The 23,819-nt window shown below is 45.5% G+C and overlaps 2 protein-coding genes and 1 long non-coding RNA gene across 6 annotated transcripts in view; 2 read left to right on the plus strand and 1 right to left on the minus strand.

The window, feature by feature from the left end:
- Positions 1-21,109, plus strand: part of FAM227A (family with sequence similarity 227 member A) — an 85,338-nt gene extending 64,229 nt beyond the window's left edge. The window contains exons 17-20 of the mRNA XM_086712268.1: positions 891-1,031; positions 1,534-1,539; positions 8,046-8,083; positions 20,982-21,109. Of these exons, the coding sequence (XP_086568394.1) occupies positions 891-1,031; positions 1,534-1,539; positions 8,046-8,083; positions 20,982-21,109 (313 nt within the window). The remainder of the gene's footprint in view (positions 1-890; positions 1,032-1,533; positions 1,540-8,045; positions 8,084-20,981) is intronic.
- LOC147578890 (uncharacterized) lies at positions 14,267-23,486 on the minus strand. Its single transcript, XR_015253302.1, has 3 exons — positions 23,375-23,486; positions 15,019-15,093; positions 14,267-14,405 (listed from the first exon to the last, which is right to left on the minus strand). It is a non-coding gene; the product is annotated as an uncharacterized LOC147578890 (long non-coding RNA).
- DMC1 (DNA meiotic recombinase 1) overlaps positions 21,884-23,819 on the plus strand; it is a 43,271-nt gene continuing 41,335 nt past the window's right edge. For 3 of the 4 annotated variants that reach the window (XM_086712264.1, XM_086712267.1, XM_086712266.1), the window contains exons 1-2: positions 21,885-22,051; positions 23,348-23,433. In XM_086712264.1, the coding sequence (XP_086568390.1) occupies positions 23,383-23,433 (51 nt within the window). In that variant the 5' untranslated portion in view covers positions 21,885-22,051; positions 23,348-23,382. Of the gene's footprint in view, positions 22,052-23,347; positions 23,434-23,819 lie in introns of all 4 variants that reach the window. The other variant, XM_086712265.1, reaches the window with a different exon arrangement.

Genomic DNA, 23,819 nt, shown 5'->3' on the forward strand with positions numbered 1-23,819 from the left:
AGGCTCCAGGCTCTGAGCCATCAGCCCAGAGCCCGACGCGGGGCTCGAACTCACGGACCGCGAGATCGTGACCTGGCTGAAGTCGGACGCTTAACCGACTGCGCCACCCAGGCGCCCCAATGCTGGTTTTTTAATACGAGTCCTTCTGCATCTATCCTGCATCAGCAGAGAAGTATCTGACAGCATCTTAATTCGCACGGATACATTTCTATTGCTCCTTTGTCTACCTTGAGTGCCCATACCTGCTTCTTCATCAAGTAAATGTCTGCTCATGTTTCAAAAGTCAGCTGGTTTATCATCCAATTCATCATTCCAAAAGTGTGCCACACGCTTACCTGACACACTCCGCCGAAAACCTTCTGTAAGAACACCAGGAGGAGTAGCCGGTATTTACTGGGCACTTCCTTTATTTTTTACGTACCAGACACTATGCTAAGCACTTGACCTGTATAGTAACTCCATCAATCCTCACCACAACCCCACTTCCTATTATCACCCTGTTGAGATGGGTCCCCTGGCCTGGAGAGCTTAAGTAATCTGCCCAAAGTCACACAGCAAGTGGGAGCGCCCCAACCTGAATTCAGCTTGCCCTCAAAGCTCAGCTTTCTTTCAGATTTCTTCACCTGTCCTCCTAATTTGAGTGTGTGTTCCTTGAGTTTAGGAACCACATCTTCTCTAGTTCTCCAAGGGCTGATATGACCCCTACAGCACACAGCAGGGGCTCATGACCGAGTTGTTGGTATGGAGTCAGCTCTCCACTTTAGTCAGCTGCTCTTAAATGAGTACATTTGTAAATATTTGTCTCTCTTTACGTATGAAAATAGGAGTGAAAAGATCATGTGGACTCTTGAGGTTTTTTTTCATATGTGCCGTTGTGATTTCCCCCACAGGGAGGTGAAGAATATCGATCAAAGAGCATTGGATCAAAAGAAGGCAAATCGCATGTTCATCCAACCTTCAACCTTCATTGAAGAGTCCCCCGACAAGAAATTTAGAGGAAGCCATGAGAGGGAGATGGCGTTTATTTCAAGGTTTGTCCTGTTTTTCTTTCTTTTTTTCCTTTTTTTTTTTTTTGATGTTTATTTATTTTTGAGAGAGAGAGAGAGAAAGAGAGAGAGGCAGAGAGAGAGGGAGACACAGAATCCGAAGCAAGCTCCTGGTTCCGAGCCATCAGCACAGAGCCTAATGTGGGGCTTGGACTCACGAACGGTAAGATCATGACCTGAGCCAAAGTCAGATGCTTAACAGACTGACTGAGCCACCCAGCTGCCTCTTTCTTTCTTTCTTTCTTTCTTTCTTTCTTTCTTTCTTTCTTTCTTTCTTTCTTTCCTTCCTTCCTTCCTTCCTTCCTTCCTTCCTTTCTTCCTTCCTTCCTTTTTTCTTTCTTTCTTTCTTTCTTTCTTTCTTTCTTTCTTTCTTTCTTTTTCTTTTTCTTTTTTGTTTTGTTCTAATGTTTATTTATTTTTGAGACACAGAGAGAGAGCTCGTGTGTGCAAGCGGGGGAGGGGCAGAGAGAGGGAGTCAGAGGATCAGAACCGGGCTCTGCGCTGACAGCAGAGAGCCCGATCTGGGGTCTGACCTGAGAACCATGAGATCATGACCTGAGCCGAAGTAGGACCGTGTGACCGACTAAGCCACCCAGGCACCCCTCGAGGTTTGTTCTAACAAAGACCGTGGAAAAGTGGAAATGTGACCACTGTCAGAATTCTTAATGATGTGGAAATGTTGGAAATTTCAGAGCCGACGGCCAAGAAAGAATTTTTGAGACATCTTTGGTGCAAAAAGGTGGTTTTACTAAAGCAGGGGGACAGGACCAGCAGGCGGAAAGAGCCGCACTGGGGTCCTCAGGGGTGACTGATCATATGCTTGGAAGTGAGGTAAAGACAAGGGGACTTTTCCAAAAGGTTTTTCATGCTAAGGAAGACTCACCTCCAAGAAGCTTAGCTATTGTCAAGCTAAAGTTGTTTTTCCTGCTGGCAAAGCATGGACATTAAGACTGTTGGAAGTTCCTGGAGGAACGTCACACTCTGCCTGTCTCAAGGACCTGCCAATGGGCTGCGGGTTATAAGGAAATTTAATTTTATCTACATTTCTTCCTGCCTTTGTTCCCCACGTCACTAATACATGGAAAAGAGCACATGAAGGTTTACTCACTTTTATGTGTTATTCACCCAACTCTCATTTTCACTATAATTCATGGTAGTAGGCGGTGAGGTTTGGGAGTGAGGGGGGGGGTATGTTTGTGGGGTTTAGAGCTGACAGCCAAGAAGGAACTCTTGAAGACATCTTTGGTGCAAAAATGTGGTTTTAGTAAAGCACAGGGACAGGACCTGGGGGCAGAATAGCTGCGCAAGTGTGGGGTTGACTATTTTATGGAGTGGGGGGAGAGAGAGTCCAGAGGTAGTTTCCAAAGAGACTTTCATATGCTAAAGACTCACAGATTCCTGGAAGCCTAGCTATCCTCAAGCTAAGGTTGTTTTCCCTTCTGGCAAAACATTAACATTAAGACAGTAGGGGGGTCCTGGAGGAATGCTATTATACTCTGTATTTGCCTCAAGTATTTGTCAATGGGCTGCAGGTTATAAAGAAATTCAGTGTTACCTGCCATTTCCTTCTTGCCTTTGGTCCCCAGATCCCTATGGAGGGGTGATGTTGGGGCTCCAGGAAACTGAGTCTCTAGGTTTCTAGAGATGAGGCTATTGATAAGATTGCCTTTTTCTTCTAATTTAGTAAGATATTTGTCAACTGATAGATATTCTATCGTTTGTTTTCTGTCCTTTCCTTTGTCCTTTCCTGTGTTCGGATAGCTGGGAGTGTCCAAGGAATATCATACATATCCCACCTGGGAGGAGGGGTTTCTGCTAGCTTGTGCTTGGCCCTCCGCTTGCCTTAGGCTCCCTCACCAGTAATAAGAGTTACCAATGATTTTGTACCTCCTCTGTGCCAAGCATTTGTACTTTATGAACTGTACGTCAGTTCAAACTAGCTCGAGCGGGGGAAAGTCCAGTGGCTTCAATAACTGGGAAGGCCACAGACAGGCCGGCTGCAGGCATGTTGGACCTAAGGGCTCAATGACATTTTAGGTTCTCTCTCTCTCTTTTTCCCTCCCACCCCCTTTCCCTCTGTGTGCTGGCTTGTTTTCCAAGCTGCCTTTGCCTACAAAAAAAGAGGGCCACGGACAGCCGCAAGTCTATGCTCTTACTGTCTATGACCTTAGAGGAAGAGGGACTTTCTTTCCTAGCCTCTATAAACCAAGCTTCATAAAAGTCTGATGGCTCTGCTTGGGTTAATGGCCCTACCGATCTGTGTATAACACAGTATTTAAGTATTCTTGAACACTGTGTTCAAGAAACAGTGCTATTTGATTAGCCAGACCTGAGTGTCCCTGTGGCCTGAGAGACCAGGGCACAGTCCGTGACATAAGTGGAATGGGTGAGATGCCATCAGACAAAGACAACATGCCTACTTTATATCTCATCAAACCCTATTAGATATCATCACTGATGGGGTTTTGGGATGATGGTGGGGTTCGGAGCTGATGGCCAAGAAAGAATTCTTAAAGACGTCTTTGGTGCAAAAAGGTGATTTTGTTAAAGCATGGGGACAGGACCCTTGGGCAGAAAGAGCTGCACTGGGGTCGTACCCGAGTAACTAACTGTATACCTTCAGGTTGGGAGGGCGTTATGGATAGAGTAAGTCTCTAAGATATTTTGGAAGCAAGGTTTCCAGGACCTTGAGGGGCTAGCTGTGTTAGGCAAACGCCATTCGTTACCGTTTAGTAAAACCTCGGTCATGAGACCCTTCAGATGTATATCAGGGGGTCATACGCTTGGAGTAGGATTGCCAGCATATATCTTGGGGGAGTTGAGATAAGGGAAGTTTCAAAAGGAATTTTTATATGTTAAGGTAGACTTACGGGATCCTGGAGGTTGGGATAATGTTAAGCCAGGATTCCCTTTGGCCCCCAGCAAAGTGTCATCATCGAGGCAGCTGAGCTCCTAGAGGGAGGTCACTCTGCCCGTTTCAAGGACGTGTCAGTGGGCTGTAGGCAGTAGGGAGTTTAATTCTTTTTGCCTTTGTTTCTCACATCACCATGGCAAGTACTTAAACCCCCTTACATCTATTTTTTTTTAATCTTTTAATTATTTTTGAGAAAGAGACAGAACATGAGCGGTGGAGGAACAGAGAGAGAAGAAGAGACAGAATCTGCAGCAAGCTGCAGGCTCTGAGCTGTCAGCACAGAGCCCGAAGTGGGGCTCGAACCCCCAAACCGCGAGATCATGACCTGAGCCGAAGTCAGAACTTCACCGACGGAGCCACCCAGGCATGCCCCAAACCCCCTTACATCTCGATGAGGGTGATATTAGGGCTCCAGGAAACGGAGTCTATAGGTTTCTGGAGATTAGGCTTGGATAAGATTGCCTTTTTCTTGCAGTTGACTGTTATTGGTAGACTGAAGGAGACTCCTGTCCTGCATGACTGTGACCTCTATCAGTCAGCCATCTTGCTTCTTTCCTTTTCCCCTGTTCTTGGGCAACCAGAAGTGTCCGAGGAATATCACACATTCCCACCTGGCAGGGGTGGGGGGTTGCTGTTAGTCTGTACTTTGCCCTCGGCTCCCCCCCTCCACCCCCCCATCAATCACTTCCATTTTGCTGAATGGAAAACTGAGGCACTGACAAGCCAAGTAAACACTGACTGAAGGCCTAGTGTGCCAGGTCCTAAAGATACAAAGAAACAAATACAGGCAAACCTTGTTTTGTTGCTCTGTGCTTTGTGGCACTTTGCAGACGCTGTTTTTTTTTTTTTTTTTTTTTTTTTTTTTTTTTACAAATTGAAGGTTTGTGGCCCCCCATACATGGAACAAGCCTATTAGCGCCATTTTTCCCAACAGCATTTGCTCACTTCCTATCTCTACGGCACATTTTGGTAATTCCTGCAGTATTTCAAACTTTTTAATTATATTTGAATTACTGCAATCTCATGATAAGACTTTAATGGACGAGCAATTACTCGTAGGGATGAACATCCGCTCCTGGTGAAGACACTATGAAGATTGTTGAAATGACACCAAAGGATTTAGAGCATTCCGTGAACTTAGTTGATAAAGGGCTCCGGTTTTGAAAGAAGTTCTATGGGCAAAATGCTATGAAACAGCACCGCATGCTACAGAGAAATCTTTCGTGAAAGGAAGAATCCATCCACGTTGCAAACTTCACCATTGTCTTATTTTAAGACATTGCCACAGGGGCGCCTGGGTGGCTCAGTCGGTTAAACATCTGACTTCGGCTCGGGTCATGATCTCAAGGTTTGTGAGTTCGAGCCCCGTGTCAGACTCTGAGCCTGGAGCCTGCTTCGGTCTATGTCTCCCTCCCTCTCTCTCTCTCTCTCTGCCCCTCACCAACTCATGCTCTGTCTCTATCTCTCTCAAAAAATAAACATTAAAAAATTTTTTTAAAAAAAGAAAAGAAATTGCCACAGCCACCCAGCAGCCTTCAGTAACCACCACCCTGATCAGTCAGCAGCCATCAACACGGCGGCAAGACCCTCCACCAGCAAAAAGATTACCACCTACTGAAAGCTCAGAGGATGGTTAGCATTTTTTAGTAATAAAGCATTTTTCAGTCAGGCTAGGTACATTTTCTTAGATATAATGCTATTGCACACTTAATAGATTGCAGTATAAGGTAAGTGTATCTTCTATATGCACCGGGAAACCGAAACAATAATTTACTAGCATTATTGCAATATTCACTTTATTGCAGTAGTCTGCAACCAGACCTGCAATATCTCAGAGATATGCCTCTATTTTTAAAAATATTTTAAGTGCTGTTTTATAATAATTGTTACTATTACTCTATAATATTATGGAGGTCTAATTTACCATAAAATTTGCCCATTTTAAGCAGACGATTCAATTAATTTTAGTAAATTTACAGAGTTTTGCAACAACAGCTGCTACAATCCAGTGTTAGAACTTTCTCATTATCCCAGAAAGGTCCTTCATGCTTGGTTGTAGTCAATCTGTTACCCTCTCCATTTTCAATTATCTCTCTGGAAATGACATATAATATTGCCACTTTATTTCAAGAGCCAGATATTACGGTGATGTTAGTTTCAAAGGAGACTGGGAAGTGTAGTTTAAAAAAAAAATCTGGACATATTACCATCTTAGACAAAAACTGACTCCGTCGCTAAAGAAAAAGGGAGAGTGGATGATGGGTTAGTAACTAACCATCTCTGTCACAGATAGATGGTGTCATACTCTCCATTTTTGAGAAGAAACCAAAGCTTAATGGGTTCAGAAATTTAGCCAAGGAAACTTTCCAATCTTTTTTTTTTTAAGTTGATTTATTTATTTTGAGAGCGAGAAAAAACACGAGTGGGGGAAGGGCAGAGAGAGGGAGACAGAGAATCCCAAGCAGGCTCTGTGCTATCCCCGCAGAGCCAGACTCAGGGCTTGATCTCCTGAACCACGAGATCATAACCTTAGCCAAGATCAAGAGTCCCACGCTCAACCAATAGAGCCACCAAGGCACCCTGGAAGCCTTCCAGTCTTAAAGGTTACAATTTTAATTTTCCTCTTAAAGAGGAGAAGACCACAATTTTTTTTTCCTTTTTTAAACAATTTATTTTAGAGCGGCACCTGGGTGGCTCCGTCATTAAGCATCTGACTTCCACTCAGGTCACGATCTTGTGGTTCATGAGTTTTGAGTCCCACATCTGGTGAACTCATGCCCCGCTTCAGATGAGCTCGAGCCCTGCTTCTCTCTCTCTCTCTCTCTCTCTCTCTCTCTCTCCCCCCGTCGTGGAATTCTCTCTTTCTCTCTGCCCCTCGCTCACTTGCGCTCTCTCTCTCTTTCAAAAAAAAAAAAAAGTATTGGGGCGCCTGGGTGGCGCAGTCGGTTAAGCGTCCGACTTCAGCCAGGTCACGATCTCGCGGTCCGTGAGTTCGAGCCCCGCGTCAGGTTCTGGGCTGATGGCTCAGAGCCTGGAGCCTGTTTCCGATTCTGTGTCTCCCTCTCTCTCTGCCCCTCCCCCGTTCATGCTCTGTCTCTCTCTGTCCCAAAAATAAATAAACGTTGAAAAAAAAAAAATTAAAAAAAAAAAAAAAAGTATTTTAGACAGAGAAAGCGTGTGAACAAGGGGAAAGGGCAGAGCGAGAGAGAAAGAGAGAGAGAATCTCAAGCAGGCTCCATGCTGAGAATGGAGTCCAACAGGGGGCTCAATCCCACCACCCTGGGATCATGACCTGTGTGGAAATCAGGAGTCGGACACTCAACCAACTGAGCCACCCAGGCACCCCCACAATTTTTTGATAATAGCAGTTTGACGTGAGACCCACCGGCTTGAACCGCAGAATCTCCCAGGATCGATAGTGACTCACTGATCTATCAGAAATGATCTCTCTGATACCCACCTTAGATTCTCGGAAATATAAAAAGCCAACTCATTTTAATTTACGAATATTGTTGCTCCCCCCGACTTTCCCATCTTCTAGTTACTTCTTAATCTAGTAACTCCTAGCTGACCCTTAAAACCCAGTTCAGGCATTACCTCCAGGAAGACTTCCCTGACTTGCCTACTCGGGGTGTCCATTATGTGCCCTGCACTCTCCTGATCGTGCCCCACAGAACATAGCCTACTTAGTCACAGACTTGCCTGTCCGCTTGTGCATCTCCCCAGAGTGACGATTTGGGGAGCTCTCTCAAGAGAGCTTGTTTCCTTAGGGGCCAAGTTCAGTGCCTGGCACCCAGCAGGCCCTCAGTCAGCGCTCAGAAGATGGATGAGGGGACCCTGCGCCAGTCACTTGCTGTTTGCCGTTGTCATTGGTTCATTTGTCAGCTTTTTCTTTCACCATCCATCAAGATTCCAGCGCAACCTTTGAAGAAACCACACGGAGTTTTGGATCTGAGTTTTGTAAAGTCTTTTTGGTTTCCCCCACAGGAAGGAAAAGGAGGGGAGGAAACGAGAAGCAAGACAGACGTTGAGCCTCTCTCCCTCGTCACTCTCAAGCCCTGACTAATTCTCTTCCCTGGGACTAGGAAGCTCCCACAGGAGCCCCGGATATTTCCGCCAGGTAGGGTAAGACAAGAGGAACAAAAGGAAACTGTAGCCAAAGACTGAGAAACACAAACCGGGAAATACTCCACAATAGTTTTACAGTTTTTCCGAGGCTGAGTGAAAAACAGAAGTGGTTTTTGGTTTCGTTTTTATTTTGTTATTTTTTTTTGCTTGGCTAACCACATTTACTCATGCATTTACTCTTTCACCCATTATCTTATTTAAAATACTACAACTAACAGTGTTTTATTATACTATGATAAGGGCCACCGTTTATTAACTAAACACATTAAGCTCAACACGCTACAAACATCACCTCATTTTAACCTTCGCAGCAGCCATATGAGTAGAGGTTACCCATTGCATTTTACACGGCAGCAAGCCCAGGTTCAAAGAGGCTTCCAAAGTTCCCTGCGGTAGACACTGAATAAATCACAGTAGCTGACACACAGTCCCTATTTTCAAGGGGCTCGCAACCTGGTGGAGAGAAGGCAGGTGTATCAACAAATTAATGCCCTAAGCTCCAGAGGTGCTTACACAGAGGGGACCCAGGAGCCATGCAGAAACACTTTACAGAAGCGTGGTGTCCCTTGACCCACATCTGGGAAAGATAAGAAGGTGTCTGCCAGGCAGAAGGAGCGGGTGAGGCAAGAGACAGGCATTCTTGGTGGACAGAGCGGCGGAGGCAAAAGTTCAGAGGCAGGAATTAGCATGGCAGGGGATCAAGAAAGTGTGTGACATGGGGCGCCTGGGTGGCTCGGTCGGTTGAGCGTCCGACTTCGGCTCAGGTCACGATCTTGCGGTTCGTGAGTTCGAGCCCCGCGTCGGGCTCTGTGCTGATGGCTCGGAGCCTGGAGCCTGTTTCGGATTCTGTGTCTCCCTCTCTCTGACCCTCCCCCATTCATTCTCTGTCTCTCTCTGTCTCAAAAATAAATAAACGTTTTAAAAAAAAAAAAAAGAAAAGAAAGTGTGTGACAGGGTTCCCGGGAAGGTGAACCCAGAGAAGATCCTTTGACAAATCAGGAAGGGATATCATCTGTGAAGCACTTTCTTTTCTTTTTTCTTTTTTGTTTAATGTTCATTTATTTTTGACAGAGAGTGAGACAGAGCATGAGCAGGGGGAGGGGCAGAGAGAAAGGGAGACACAGAATCCCAAGCAGGCTCCAGGCTCCGAGCTGTCAGCACAGAGCCTGACGTGGGGCTCGAACTCACAGACCATGAGATCACGACCTGAGCCGAAGTTGGATGCTCAACCGACTGAGCCATCCAGGCGCCCCAATTTTCTAAGTCTCAGGGAGCTGCTGAAAGATATTAACAAGAGAACCACATGATCATACTTGGATCATACTTGGGTTTTAAAAATCCTGATGGCCGATGAAGCAGTAGAAAGCGCTTTGGCTCTAAAAAGATCCGGGGTTTTGAATCTTTGCCCTGCATCCTCAAGTACCTACGTTCTCTGGGTCTGTTTCCTTGGTCGTAAGAAATGTGGATGGTTGCTACATGGAGCAACCAAAGAGCCCGGCATAGAACCTGTCAATAATCAACAGGCATCGTATTATTGTTTCATAAATCTCCTTGCGTTCCCGCATCCGGGACGCTTTGAGCTTGGCTGCCTGAGATCCCTGGCCTAGCCCAGCCCGGAAGGACTCCCTGGTTTTCTGGGCTCTGGAAGGCCGGGTTTTACACCTCTTGTGGCAGGCATAATCCTTCTCACACACCACAGGGCACTGAAACGGTGAAGCTCCAAAAAAGACACAAATTCTCACCTGCGGGGGAAAAGTCTCTAAGCTCCTAAAGTTTCGCATTCAGACGGGGCGTAGCCTGGGCCTGAAGATGTCTCCCTGGACCCTTCTTTCAGAGTCACTAAGGACGGGGAGGGGGGTGGGGGGACGGCAGGCTTTCCATAGCCTGAAGAAGAGCATGCCCCCTCTTCCTGTTACAAATACCGGAAGGGAAACTGAGGGAAGCCGTCTTCGCCCCGTGCTAGGCATAGTCCATGGTCCCATTCAAGTCTAGAAACAGTTCTGTGGGGTGAATTTTATTTTTCCTGTTTCTCAAAGGAGGCCGCTGAGGCTCACCAGAGTCGAGACCCAGGCCCCTCGTGGGTCCCTTTCAAACATCCGTAGCTCATCGTGCTGTTCCTTTGCTTAAAATCTGCAGTTTCTCCTTAATCTCCTGAGGATCTAGGGTTAAAATTCAGTCTTAGACACAAGGCCTTCTCGAGGTAGCCCCACCCCCACTCCCAGTCACCTCTCAAGCCACACTGTGTCCCCGCAGCTATGGCAGGAGGCTGAGCTCTTCCTGCCTTTGGGCCTTGCTGGGCACAAGCTTCTTCCCCTGTAGGAAATGCCATTCCCCCTCCCGCCCCTAACCCCTCTGTCCAGCCAGCCCTTGCTACTTCTGCAGAGTCCATGCAGATGATGTCTCCTCCTCCAGGAAGCTTTCCCTGACATACACAGAGGACATCATGGTCAAATGCCTCTCCTCAGAGCTCTTAGACCTTTTTTAACATGAAAATTCACTGAGCCCAAAGTAGTGCAAGGAACTACACTTGACCCTCGAACAGCACGGGGTTTAGGGGCACAGTCAGAAATCTACATGTAACTTGACTCCCCCCAAATGTAACTACTAACAGCCTACTGTTGACTGGAATCCTTCCCAATAACATAAACAGTCAATTAATACATATTTTATATATGTATTATATACTGTATTCTTAAAATGAAATAAGCCAGAGGAAAGAAAAGGCTTTGAGAAAATAATCAGAGGGGCGCCTGGGCGCCTCAGGAGGTTAAATGACTGACTCTTGATTTCAGCTCGGGTCATGATCTCGTGGTTCAAGGGTTCGAGCCTCACATCAGGCTCTGCACTGATGGCGTGGAACCTGCTTGGGATTCTCTCTCTCCCCCTCTCGCTCTGCCCCTACCCTGTTTGCTCTCTCTCAAAATAAATAAGTAAGCTTAAAAAAAAAAATCATCAGGAAGAGAAAATACCTCTTCAGCACTGTAAGTGTATTTATTGAAAAAAGTCTGCATAGAAGTGGACTCACATACTTCAAACCTGTGTTGTTCAAAGGTCAAGTGTACATTGTTCCTTTCTGGACTGGGAGGTTTGGGGCACACCCATTTTAGAGAAAGCATCTAGTTGTTTTATAGGATTACTGCTCTAGGGAGGGGGAAGAGGCTGGTTTCAAGTGCAAATGGACTGGCAGCTGATCAGATGCTGACCTGCTCTAGGCCTTTTCCTGAGCTCAGAGCCCTGATTCTCCCATGTGCTGCGGACAGGACAGCCAGAGGTCATACTGCTCTTGGCAGAACCCCGTAAACATATCACCACTCTAAATTCCGGCACCCAAAATACAGGTCTGGCATGAAATTTAAATCTTCAGTATATCTACAAACTTTGGTAACTTCAAGTAACACATAATATGTTAAGAAATTACAACTCGATTACTAATTAATTCTTTTCTTAATTATAACTTTTACTTATTCATTTGTTTTATCACCTTGAGCAATGGCACACAATAGCATTGTGCTTGTCAGGTCCTTGCTGTGTTCTAAGCATGATCCGTGTATTCTCTAGTTCCCACAGCATTCCTGTAAACTATGGGGCGTCATTAGCCTCGCTTTATAGTGGAGGCAACTGAGGCTCAGAGAGGTTTAGAGACTGCTGCCCAGGCTCTTGCATTTGGTAGACAGTACAATGATTTGAAACCAGCAGTCAAACTTTACGGCCTGAGCTACACCCTATATCTTTAAGTTTATTTATTTATTTTGAAAGAGGGAGAAAGTGGGGGAGGTACACAGAGAGACAGAGACAGAGAATCCCAGGCAGGCTCCACACTGTCAGTGCAGAGCCCGACGTGAGGCTCAAACTCACGAACCATGAGATCATGACCTGAGCCGAAGTTAGATGCTTCACTGACTGAGCCACCCAGGCACCCCTGGCCTAACTATTTTTAAGAGAAGTCTTCTTTTTGTTTAACTTTTTTTTAAAGTTTATTTATTTTGAGAGACACAGAGCGCGAGTGGTCGAGGCGCAGAGAGAGACAGAGACAGAGAATCCCAAGCAGGCTCCACCCATCAGCTCAGAGTCCGATGTGGGGCTTGAACCCATGAAACCGTGAGATCATGACCTGAGCCAAAACCAGGAATCAGGCACTTAACCGACCGAGCCACCTAGGCACCCTTAAGAGAAGTCTGAAGTAAATTCAGTATGAAGAAAGTTTTATCAATTTATTTTTTTCTTTTGATTAGAGAAATAGCCACTCATACCGGAATGTAGCAGCATGGTTTGCACCCCACTGGTTTGGGCTGTGGAATGTTTCAGGTTAGGAGGGGCTTATGAATACTATTATTTCTGACATTTTGATATTTTAGAATGTAAGAGGACGGCAACCAACTCAATTCATTTTAACGAGTATTCATTGCTCTTTCCTCTTCCTTAAATATGCTTTAGCAACTTTTTCATGTGGCTAACTCCTACCTGATCCTGAAAGGCCAGCTCAGGCATCACTACCTCCAGAAAGTCTCCCCAGACTGCACTAGTGACTGCCTATTTTGTGTTCTGTGCTTTTCCAAGTTTGCTCCATTGAATATGACCTACTCTAGTGATGGAATTATCTGTCTCCCTCTCTGTACTATAAGTCTCACAAATTCAAGGACCTTGTCTCATTCAGCATTGAACCTTTTGTACCTGCTCCTGTGGCTGGCACGTAGTAAGGATTCAGTGAATTTTTGGTGAAGGAATTAATGATCAGCTACTGTGTGTTTAGCATTCTGCTTCAGTCAATTGCTTATACAAAAAATTGATTTCATTTTAGGACTTGGCCTCTCTATACCCATAAAGTTGGAAATCAATCCTCTTAAAAGCTCATACTGATTTCCAAATGTTTCTGTTTTTATTTGAATTAAAATAATATATATTCATCCTTTAAAAATTAAGTAAAGGGGCGCCTGGGTGGTGCAGTCGGTTAAGCGTCCGACTTCAGCCAGGTCACGATCTCGCGGTCCGTGAGTTCGAGCCCCGCGTCCGGCTCTGGGCTGATGGCTCAAAGCCTGGAGCCTGTTTCCGATTCTGTGTCTCCCTCTCTCTCTGCCTCTCGCCCGTTCATGCTCTGTCTCTCTCTGTCCCAAAAATAAATAAACGTTGAAAAAAAAATTTTTTTTAAATTAAGTAAAGAAGGGGTGCCTGGGTGGCTCAGTCGGTTAAGTGTCCAACTCTTGGTTTCGGCTTAGGTCATGATCTCACAGTTTCATGAATTTGAGCCCCGTGTCCGGCTCTGCACTGACAGTGTGGAGCCCCACTTGGAATTTTCTGTCTCCCTCTCTGTCCACCTCTCCCCCACTCGCGCTGTCTCCGTCTCTCTCAAAATAAATAAACTTAAAAAAAAAAAAGGTGGTTATGAGGATTCAATTGGTTAACATACGTAAAGCACTGAGAACAGTGCCTGATGCAAGGTAATATATAAGTGCCTATTCAATTAACTGATTATGGAAAGCATAACGCAAATGCTAATTAACTAATAACTAGTTCTACAAAGCTTGTTACAAAAAATTGCACCCCTCTGGACCTCCTTTGCATTCTCCAGCAACACATTTCCACTTTCTTAACTGATGGTTTTGGTATTTGTTATCCTTCTAATGTCTAAATACCACGGTGCTCTTTGATTTTTCAGTGTTAGGCATTGTCTGTTGAGTTCCTACCTGGAGTGGTTAAGGACTGGGCTGTCTCTCATATGCACACACTTTCTGTCTCTCGTCCTCCCGGTGTGTTTCTGTTGTGATTCGGTTTGGACCACTAATCAGCATTATACCATCAACACAACTGCCGTGAGCCATGGAGGGTACTATGGTATTTTTGTTTTCTTGTAAAACTTTTTGCTATCCCTGGAACTAAGCCTTTCTCTCTTTTTAATCTGCCTGTTTTCTTGCCTTTTTTTTTTTTTCATTATGTACTTATCACAGTTTATCTCCAAATTTCTCCTTGGCCACCTAAATCTCCCCTCAGTACATTCAGACACTTCATAGTCTATCAATTTCACCTTCATTTCCCAGCCTCCTGACCAGTTTCACTCTGGGTGGTTTCACTCTAGACTGTTGATGTAATCCTGGGGACTTAACTTCTGCATTCCCTTCAGCACACTGGTTTTTCAATGTTTATTTTTAATCTGTTTGTGTCTTTATGATTCATCCACAGGAAGGACACCAAGGAGTCAAAACCAACTCAGAAAAAGGAAGTCAGTTTCCATAACCCCTCACCTTGTAACACACCTGGATGAATCCTTATCCAAGAATTGGGAGAACTTTTGGCTGAAGCCTGCCCATGTTGTTGGGTTTCATCTAAAACAGAAACAACAACAAAATAATACTGCAACACATTTAATCATTCCCAGTCCATGGGACAAAGAATATTAAAGTTCACTCCTCTCTGGACCAAAGTCAGGATTTAAACTGAAGTCACCTCATTCATTCATGCCTTTACCAACTAAATCTTCCACTCACCTAGTAGCAGTGATACTATGGAATACATAATATTATTATATAACACAGTAATAGTAATCATAGGAGAATCATTTATTGAGCACTTAATGACATGCCGAGTACTCTGTTAAGTCCTGCTTTTTTTTTTTAACTTTTTTTTTTTTTTTAATTGAGAGATAGAGAGAGACAGAGCATGAGCATGGGAGGGGCAGAGAGAGGGGGAGACACAGAATCTGAAGCAGGCTCCAGGCTCCGAGCTGTCAGCACAGAGCCTGACACAGGGCTCGAACTCACAAACCGTGAGATCATGACCTGAGCCTAACTCGGATGGATGCTTAACCAACTGAGTCACCCAGGTGCCCCCCACCCTTTCTTTAACTTTTTTTTTTTTTTTTTTAATTCTGTTAAGTCCTGCTTAGACATTATCTTGGTTTACCCTCCTGGTGGATCCCCCCAGGGTGAGTATTGTTACCTCCATTTCTCCTGGGAGGACGCTGGGGCTTGGAGAGGTTGAGCAAATATTCCAGGTGTCTGTTCTCTACCATGCCTGCAGAGATGCATAAAGACGCAGTCCTTGACTTTAAGGGACACACAATCTTGGAGAGGGGGAAGGATGTATAAACTAACTAATACATTAATGCTTTGCTAGAAATCTGTGCGGAATAAACAAAAAACCAAATCGAGAAAGACTTCACCGATGTTGGGGTTCTTGAGCAAATGGCTAAGAAAGAATTCTTGAGACATCCTTGGTGCAAAAAGGTGATTTTAATAAAGCATGCCAGGACCCGTGGGCAGAAAGAGCTGCCCTAGGGTTGTGAGGAGTGGCTGATTATATACTTTTAAGTTTGTGGAGGGAGGGGTAAAGATAAAGTAAAGTTATAAGGAACTTGGAAGCAAGGCTTTCGTGACCTTGAGGGGCTAGCTACTGGTAAGGTAAGGCTACTTTTAGTGTTTAATAAAACATCAAGGAAGTAAGGCAGCCATGAGCTGCTTGGGTAAGGTCACATTTTGCATGTTTCAGGTGTCTATCAGTGGGCTACAAGCTGTGAGATTTAATTTAAGCTACATTTCTCTTGCCTTTGTTCCCCTCACCAACTGAGATGCAGAGGGACAGGGGCCAGTGTGGGGAAGGACCTGTGGCTGGGCTGAGGGGCTTGGCTTTTATCACTTGGGCCTCAGGGCACAAGGGAGTGACCTGATCTGTTAGAGAGGTCTGCCTGGCAATGCCTAAAGGAAAGAAATCAAGCAGATGGCTATTTGCCTAAACCAAGAAGAAAGTAAGTGCATTCTTGGGACCTAAGGTGTCTCCCACAGATATGCATATTCACTTGAACCCTGAGTGTAATCCTAGGTGACCCCCTTGGAGAATATCCCAGGTGAAGAGATGGAAGAAGGAGTTCGAGCTTTGGCCCCAGAAAATGCAGGGCCTTGAGTCCTGCTTCATAATAGATATAGGACTTTAGACCTAGTAGCTGTGGGGCTTGACCTTTCCTGAACTTGTTTTCTTTCTTTCTTTCTCTTTCTTTCTTTCTTTCTTTCTTTCTTTCTTTCTTTCTTTCTTTCTTCCTCTTTCTTTCTTTCTTCCTCTTTCTTTCTTTCTTTCTTTCTTTCTTTCTTCCTCTTTCTTTCTTTCTTTCTTTCTTCCTCTTTCTTTCTTTCTTTCTTTTCTTTTTTTCTTTTTTTTAAATTAATTTATTTATTATTTTTTTAAATTTACATCCAAATTAGTTAGCATCTAGTGCAACAATGATTTCAGGAGCAGATTCCTTAGTGCCCCTTCCCCATTGAGCCCCTCCCCCCCTCCCCCGACCCCTCCAGGAACCCTCAGTTTGTTCTCCATATTTATGAGTCTCTTCTGTTTGGTCCCCCTCCCTGTTTTTATATTATTTTTGTTTCCCTTCCCTTATGTTCATTTGTTTTGTCTCTTAAAGTCCTCATACGAGTGCAGTCATACAATTTTTGCCTTTCTCTGACTGACTAATTTCGCTTGGCAGAATACCCTCCAGTTCCGTCCAGGCACTGTCACAGTGCTTTACACAAGGGAAAAAACGGAAACCTATAGAATTTTCAGAAAAGGATCCAAAGGCATCAGTCGGTTGCCACACGTAGACATTTTCTTATCCCAGTTGAAACAGACAATATACGGCACTGATGAGATAATTGAATATTTGAATGCTGCCTATATATTTGATATTAAAAGTGCTTATATTTTAGGTGTGCTAATGGTATTATGGTTCTGTTTGAAAAGAGTCCTTATCTTTTAGAGATACATACTGAAATATTTCAGATGAAATTATATGATGTATGAAATTTGCTTCAAGATAATAGAGGGATTGCGGCACCTGGTTGGCTCAGTCGGCTAAACGCCCAACTTCCGCTCGCTCAGGTCATGATCTCGTAGTTCATGAATTCGAGCCTCTTACTGGGCTCTCTGGTGTCAGCATGGGGCCCGCTTGGGATCCTCTGTCCCCTTCCTTCTCTGCCCCTCTCCTTCTCTCTCTCTCAAAAATAAACAGAGATTACAAAAAATAATAATATGAGAGGGAGTAAGTGGATGGAGTTATAAGTGAAATAAGATTGGCCGTGTGACTTAAGAAATCTATGGGCGTCTGGGTGGCCCAGTCAGTTGAGTGTCCGACTTTGGCTCAGGTCATGATCCTGTGGTTCATGGGTTCAACCCCAGCCTCGGACTCTGTGCTGACAGCTCAGAGCCTGGAGCCTGATTTGGATTCTGTGTCTCCCTCTCCCTCTCCCTCCCCTGCTCTCTCTCTCTCTCAAAAATAAATAAACATAAGAAAAAAAAAAAAAGATTGGCCGTGTGTTAAAACTTGTTGAATCTGGGTGATGGAAATGTATTATTTTACCTTTGTATATATTAAAAATTATCTATAATAAAACAATTAAAGGTATTTGCTATGAACTAAATATTTTTTTTGAGATTTTATTTTATTTATTTATTTTTAACGTTTATTTATTTTTGAGACAGAGAGAGACAGAGCATGAACAGGGGAGGGGCAGAGAGAGGGAGACACAGAACCCGAAGCAGGCTCCAGGCTCCGAGCCATCAGCCCAGAGCCCGACGCGGGGCTCGAACTCACAGACCGCGAGATCGTGACCTGAGCTGAAGTCGGACGCTTAACCGACTGAGCCACCCAGGTGCCCCTGAGATTTTATTTTTAAGTAATCTCTACACCCAACGTGGGGCTCCAACTCACAACCCCCTGATCAAGAGTCTCACACTCTACCAACTGAACCAGCCAGGTGTCCCTGAACTAAACACTATTAAGCATGTTTGCACACATTATTTTATTGCCTTCTCACTATAGCCCTGTGCGTGAGGCACAACTTTCCCCATTTTCAAGAGGCCTTTCTTGGATGAAGTCGCCCCCGGCTTTGACTTATACAGTCTTCTAGGTACTCATTCTCCTTGCCCTCTCTCTCTTGCCCCCTTCAATCCATTCTTCACACGGCAGCCCAAATACTTCAAGTGTATCAATTTAATTCTCACAACAACTCAGTACTATTATTATTGGTTTTCAGATGAGGAAATTGAGGCACAGACGTTAATGTCCCCAAGACTACACAGCTAGTAAATGGCTGAGCTGTACTATGTTAAGCCTGGCTCAGTTTGCCACTCCTATGTGTGCTTAAACCAGACTCCTATAAATGGAAAAAAAAAAAAAATCACATATGAATATACAGGGTCTGCCATATACTGGTTTAGTGGATTGGTTAAGAACATGGACACGGGAGCCAGACTGTGAGCCTTGAGCAAGTTATTGAACCTTGTGATGCCTCAGTGTCCTCATTTGTAAATAGGGGTAATAATAGTCTCTACCTCATGGTGTCTTTGTGACGAGTGGTTGCATTAATCTGTGGAAAGGAGTAAGTGCTATGAGTGTGGGCTGTCATCAAATGTTACCTTGAGCTTCTCTCCTTTGCTTCTGAGAGCTGCTTTCTCCCTAGCACCTTCCACTCCAGCAAAACCACTTGCAATTCCCTAAAAGAGCCTCTGAGTTGCCTCTGCCTTTCCCACCCCTCCCGGCCAGCAAACCCTCACCCATCCTCCCAGCCCCAAAGTTCGGTCACTACCTCTGTGAGGATCCCGCAGGGAGAGGTTTCCTTGTTACCCGACTGCACGTCTGATCTCTTACCTTGCCCTGTGTGTGATTACCTGTTTCGGTATCTGTCTCCCCCTACTAGACTCAGGGCCCCTAAAGGGCAGAGACCTGTCCAGACCTGTCTTCATCTCCTTCTCCAGCAGAGAGCTGGGATCACGCAGTGTTTAATAAATGTTGGTTGAATAAACTGTCAGGAGCATGCCTCTCTGGGGAGCTGTGTGCTGAAGTTGGAAGGTGTTCAAATGTGGAAATAAATCTAAATAAATGAGAAAGCCCCCAAATGACTGGGGGTGTGTGTGAGTTTCCCTGTAATTGCCTAGAAACTTACCAATCTAGACCCCCATTAGGGTTTGTATCTCGTTTGTTCTTTAAACCCTGGTACTCGGGGCGCCTGGGTGGCTCAGTGGGTTAAGCGTCCGACTTCGGCTCAGGTCACGATCTCACGGTCCGTGAGTTTGAGCCCTGCGTCGGGCTCTGTGCTGACTGCTCAGAGCCTGGAGCCTGTTTCGGATTCTGTGTCTCCCTCTCTCTCTGCCCCTCCCCCATTCATGCTCTGTCTCTCTCTGTCTCAAAATTAAATAAACATTAAAAAAAATTTAAAAAAATAAAAAAATAAACCCTGGTACTCAACACCTCCCAGTGTCTGACAAGCAGTAAGGATTCAGTAAACATCTTTTGGATGAACTATGTTTAAGGGGAGACGCGCCCAGTGAAGTTCTTTTTGTGTGCGTGTGATGGTCTTCCATTCTTTAGTTCTCTACCAAAGCACTTCTCATATTTGAGCTCTTGAAACTCCCAGAACACACATCCGCAGGCACCAGTTTGAGGAAACCCAACTGCAGACGGTGGGATCATGTGCCTTTTTCTGATTATAAGGCAGTTGTCCACAGAGGGGCACTAAAGTGTAACGGTTTCAAATTCAGGTACTCCCACTGCCTGGTGGTGGTTGTTGTTGTTTTTAGAATACCATAAAAATGACACAAATTTTAAAAATTCTGTAAAGAACTTGTGGACTCACTGAAGGATTTGAGACACTGGGAAAGCTTTTTGTCACAATTACTAATTGACACACAAGCCCTGGCTTGCGGGACTCTGCATCTAAAATAGGAAAGTAGCATTTTGGAACCCAAGTTTTTCTGTTTTTGTTTTTTTAATGTGGTCGTTTTTATAAGTCTTTTGTGGCTTCCGGGTTTTGTGTCATATTTAAAAAGATTTTTCTTATTCTGAGATAATAAAAAAAAGTCTCCTTTTCTTCTAGCACTTTTATTATTGTATTCAGATTTAATTTCTTGATCCAACTGGCATTTATCTTGGTATAAGGTGTGAAGTTTGGTTCCAATTTTATTTTTCTTCCAGATGGCTATCTAGCTGTTCCAACACCATTCACTGAATTCATCATTTCCCCACTGATTTGAAATACCACTGTCATCATATTCAAAATTTTTAGGTGATATGAAAGGCTGCTTTTTTTTTTTTTTTTTTTTTTTTTTTTTGGTCCTGATTTGAGTAGAAATGTCTTCAAGGGTACTTTTTAACTATCCTGCGTTTTGGGCTTAAAAAAAATTTTTTTTAAGTTGCATACAATCGTCAGTATCCTATCCAAACATGATTTTTTAATCCTCATTTCAAGGATCTGTCATTACCACGCTCATTTCAGTTTCTTTCGGTAAATGTACTGCACACAACCTTCAAATATTATGAACATTTCTCTCTCCCAGCTGTCACTACACCAAACTACATATGTTCTATTTCCCTAAATCATCTTGCTGTGCTCTTTGTAGCTCTACCATTACACCGGATGTCCTCACCTAACAAGTTGTGCAGAAGTTACTACAGTTATTTCAGGTGAGGTCACAGGGCGAAAGCCAAATGTCACTACCCAGTTCACCCCAAAACTGGGCATCGGTTTCCACTTAACACGAAGGACAGGCTCTGTTTCTGGAAAATAAGACTTTGAAGAGCTGAGGCAGTTATTTGTTGGCCCTTTAATTTTTTTTTTTTTAATGCTCTTATTTATTTTTGAGACGGAGAGAGACAGAGCATGAACAGGGGAGGGGCAGAGAGAGGGAGACACAGAATCTGAAACAGGCTCCAGGCTCTGAGCGGTCAGCACAGAGCCCGACGCGGGGCTCGAACTCACGGACCGCGAGATCATGACCGGAGCCGAAGTCGGACGCTCAACCGACTGAGCCACCCAGGCGCCCCGTTTGTTGGCCCTTTAAAACAATCCACTGGGGGGGGGGGGGCAGGAAATGTCCTATAAAATGCCAACTGCTATTGTGGGAACAACTTTTTTTTTTTTTTGCTCTTTATTCCTGCAAAATGATTCAGACGCCGAAGGAAAAGCGTCGCCCTGTACTGGGGCTTGAACTCCAAGAACTGTCCGCACAGATGTGCATCGTAGCCTCCACCTCAGCAGATGCTCGTTCAAATGCTTCCTGACTCTTGTCAACAGTCAGTCACCGTCTCAGGGGAGGAAGACGACGCTGCCAGAGACGGCTGGGCTGGCAAGGAGGCGGCCCTAAAAGGTCTATTTAGAAGCTGGACCGAAATATGTTTGGCCGCCGTTGTCTATTTCACGTTGCGAGTTAAGTCGCAGCAAAATTCCTCTCCGTCCTGAAAGGGCCTCGAGACGAGAGAGTGTCACAGAGACATTAGGAATGCGGGGACATTGGCTAAGACCCCAGGTTCGACCTCCTCACCGCGGGTCCCCAGTAAGATAAGCATTTTGCCTGGCACCTGTCGCCGAGCACCCCCTCCCCGCCTTGGTTTTCCACCTCGTGACCCCTTCCCAGAGGCCTCTCTCCATCTCGGAACAACCCGCACCTTAGAACCCTTCTTTCTCACAGCAGCCCGCCTTCACCTCAGCGCCCGCCTCCGTGCCCCCACTTTGGAGGCCTCTCCCTGACTTCAGCACTTCCCTCAGCTCCGGGGAGCCCCTCTCCTCAGCACATTTCTCCCCGCCTCAGAAGCCCTCCCTCACCCTAGGGAGCCCCCGCCCCCACCCCCCGCGAGAGGCTCCTTCGGTAGCCCCTCCTCCCCCATACCTGCCCCGCCCCGGACCCCGCCCACCGAGGGCCGGACCCTCCACCCCCTTGCTCTCTGCCCCCGCGCCTCAGTCCCAGCCGCGTCCGGGGACCCGCCCACCGTGAACACACCCCTCGCACTCCGCCCCGCCTCCACCCCGGCCCCGCCCCACCGTGGGCCCGCCCACTCCGGGCACGCGCCCGGACTTTCGTCGGTGGGCGCCAAACCCCGCGGTCAGCGACGCGCGGGCTGCCGCTCTCCGCGTTCGGGTTCCGAGTCAGAACCCCGGAGGCCTCGAAAGCCCGGGCGGGGGGCGCGGAAGGGATTCCACCTTGAAAACCTCGGGGAGACTGTGGGGTACGAGAGGGGTTTGTGGCAAAAAAAAAAAAAAGAGGGTAAGCGCGTGAAGAATCTGAGGGGAAACCAAGGGTCCGTTTCTTTGGTGGCGCTTGGCGGTCGCCGCTGGGCCCCGGGCTCGTGACTTTGTGCGGCCCGTCCCCGCCCTGGGAGGGAACCGGAGGTGCGGAAAATGCCCGCGGGCGGCGCGGGGGTTTGGCCCTAACCCTGCTTTAAGATCCAGCCCTTCAGCCCATCAGTGGCCACTCGAGAAAGAACCATCTTTTCGTTTTATCAAGGGGGAGAAGACACGGACGATTTTTGTTTTTTTTTTCCTTCCATGAGCACAGCCAGTGTGGAATTTGTGGTGGTCATATACATGATTTACCTATCCGGGGACAGTGTTCCAGAAGATTCCTTTTACGTGGTCTCCTCTTTACCTCAGCTATTTTGCTGTTGAGAGGTATTAGGTGACAGCCGTCATACCTCTCTCTCCCTTCGTGGTTTGTTCCCCTTCTGCTGGACCCCACGCGTGACTCTGATGTGAAGCCAGAAAATGATGTGAAGACCAAGAAAACGGATTGCTTGGGCTGCACTTCAGTCTCCAGTCATGCCCTGTAGATTCCTGAGATCTTGGAACGAACGCCACAGCGTTAGAGACTCCATGTAGCTGCTTATTGGTATCCTAATATTGGGTATCCACCATAATTGTACATCTTAAAAATAATTATGAAGCTAGCAAATACTATAAAGCAAAATGTGCCTAATGTCTTATGAAAGAAATCTATTGCAAGAGATCCCGTTCATAATTAGGAAGCGGGAAGGCGTTCATCATCCCTGAGAAAAATAGAATGTATTGACCGAGGGTAGACTAAGTTCTCGGAGCCAGGGAAGATTCAGGAAGAACGACATAAGGTCAACATTCCCAGAGCATTGTGAGCACAAACCTGAAAGGTTAAGTCGCAATGTGCAATACTAACTAGCAACCCAAGACGCACCAAAAAGGCATTATCAGACAGTCCTGATATCTGTGCTATAGGAAATCAAAAGATGAGGAAAAAGTTACCAGTTTTGAGGAAAAAGAGAAGAAACCAAGTCCCCCACCCTCACATAATGTCAGGGGCCCAGCGAAAAGAGTCAAGGTGCCCAGCGAAAAGAAAAGATGGGCCAGCCCAGTCATTCCAAACCAAATGTTTCCCTAATTGCTTTTCTGGTCCCTGGCGACTTTGAAATGAAGTCAAGGAGGCCTCCGGGCAAAGGCCCTTGTACTGTCTGATCTATGACCGCTTCTTGAATAATATTTCTTTTTTTTCCCAGAACTGATTCTTTTTTCTGCTTGCTCACCTTTCAATATGAAGGAGGATCAAGTTGTGCTGGAAGAACCAGGATTCCAAGATGAAGAGGTATGGCTAGAATGTTGAACCGTGTAGACGTGCAGTCAGTCCACAAAAATGAAGTTCCTTCTCTGTTAGCTATTATTTTTAGAAACCAAGAGTGGAAAGAAAGCATAGTTCCAGGGAGAGGCAATATTACAAATATGTGACAACTTGTTTGGCAAGGGATGCTAAGATTAGCTACTTAGCAACCAGCATGAAAGTATTTTAATAACCTAACAACTGGTATGGCCATAATGGTAATCTTTGCATGTTGGTACCCAATAGCAGAGGAAGGAGTTCAAGGTCTGGCGGGGCAGAAAGCTGAGAAGACATATTTTAAAAGAGGTTAAGTGTTGTTCCACGCCTTTGGGTTAAGGTCTTAAAAATCTGGACAGGACAGGACAAAAATATCC

Source organism: Puma concolor, chromosome B4, assembly GCF_028749965.1.
Source record: "Puma concolor isolate L17-30 chromosome B4, mPumCon1.1.hap2, whole genome shotgun sequence".
Taxonomy (NCBI): Eukaryota; Metazoa; Chordata; class Mammalia; order Carnivora; family Felidae; genus Puma; species Puma concolor.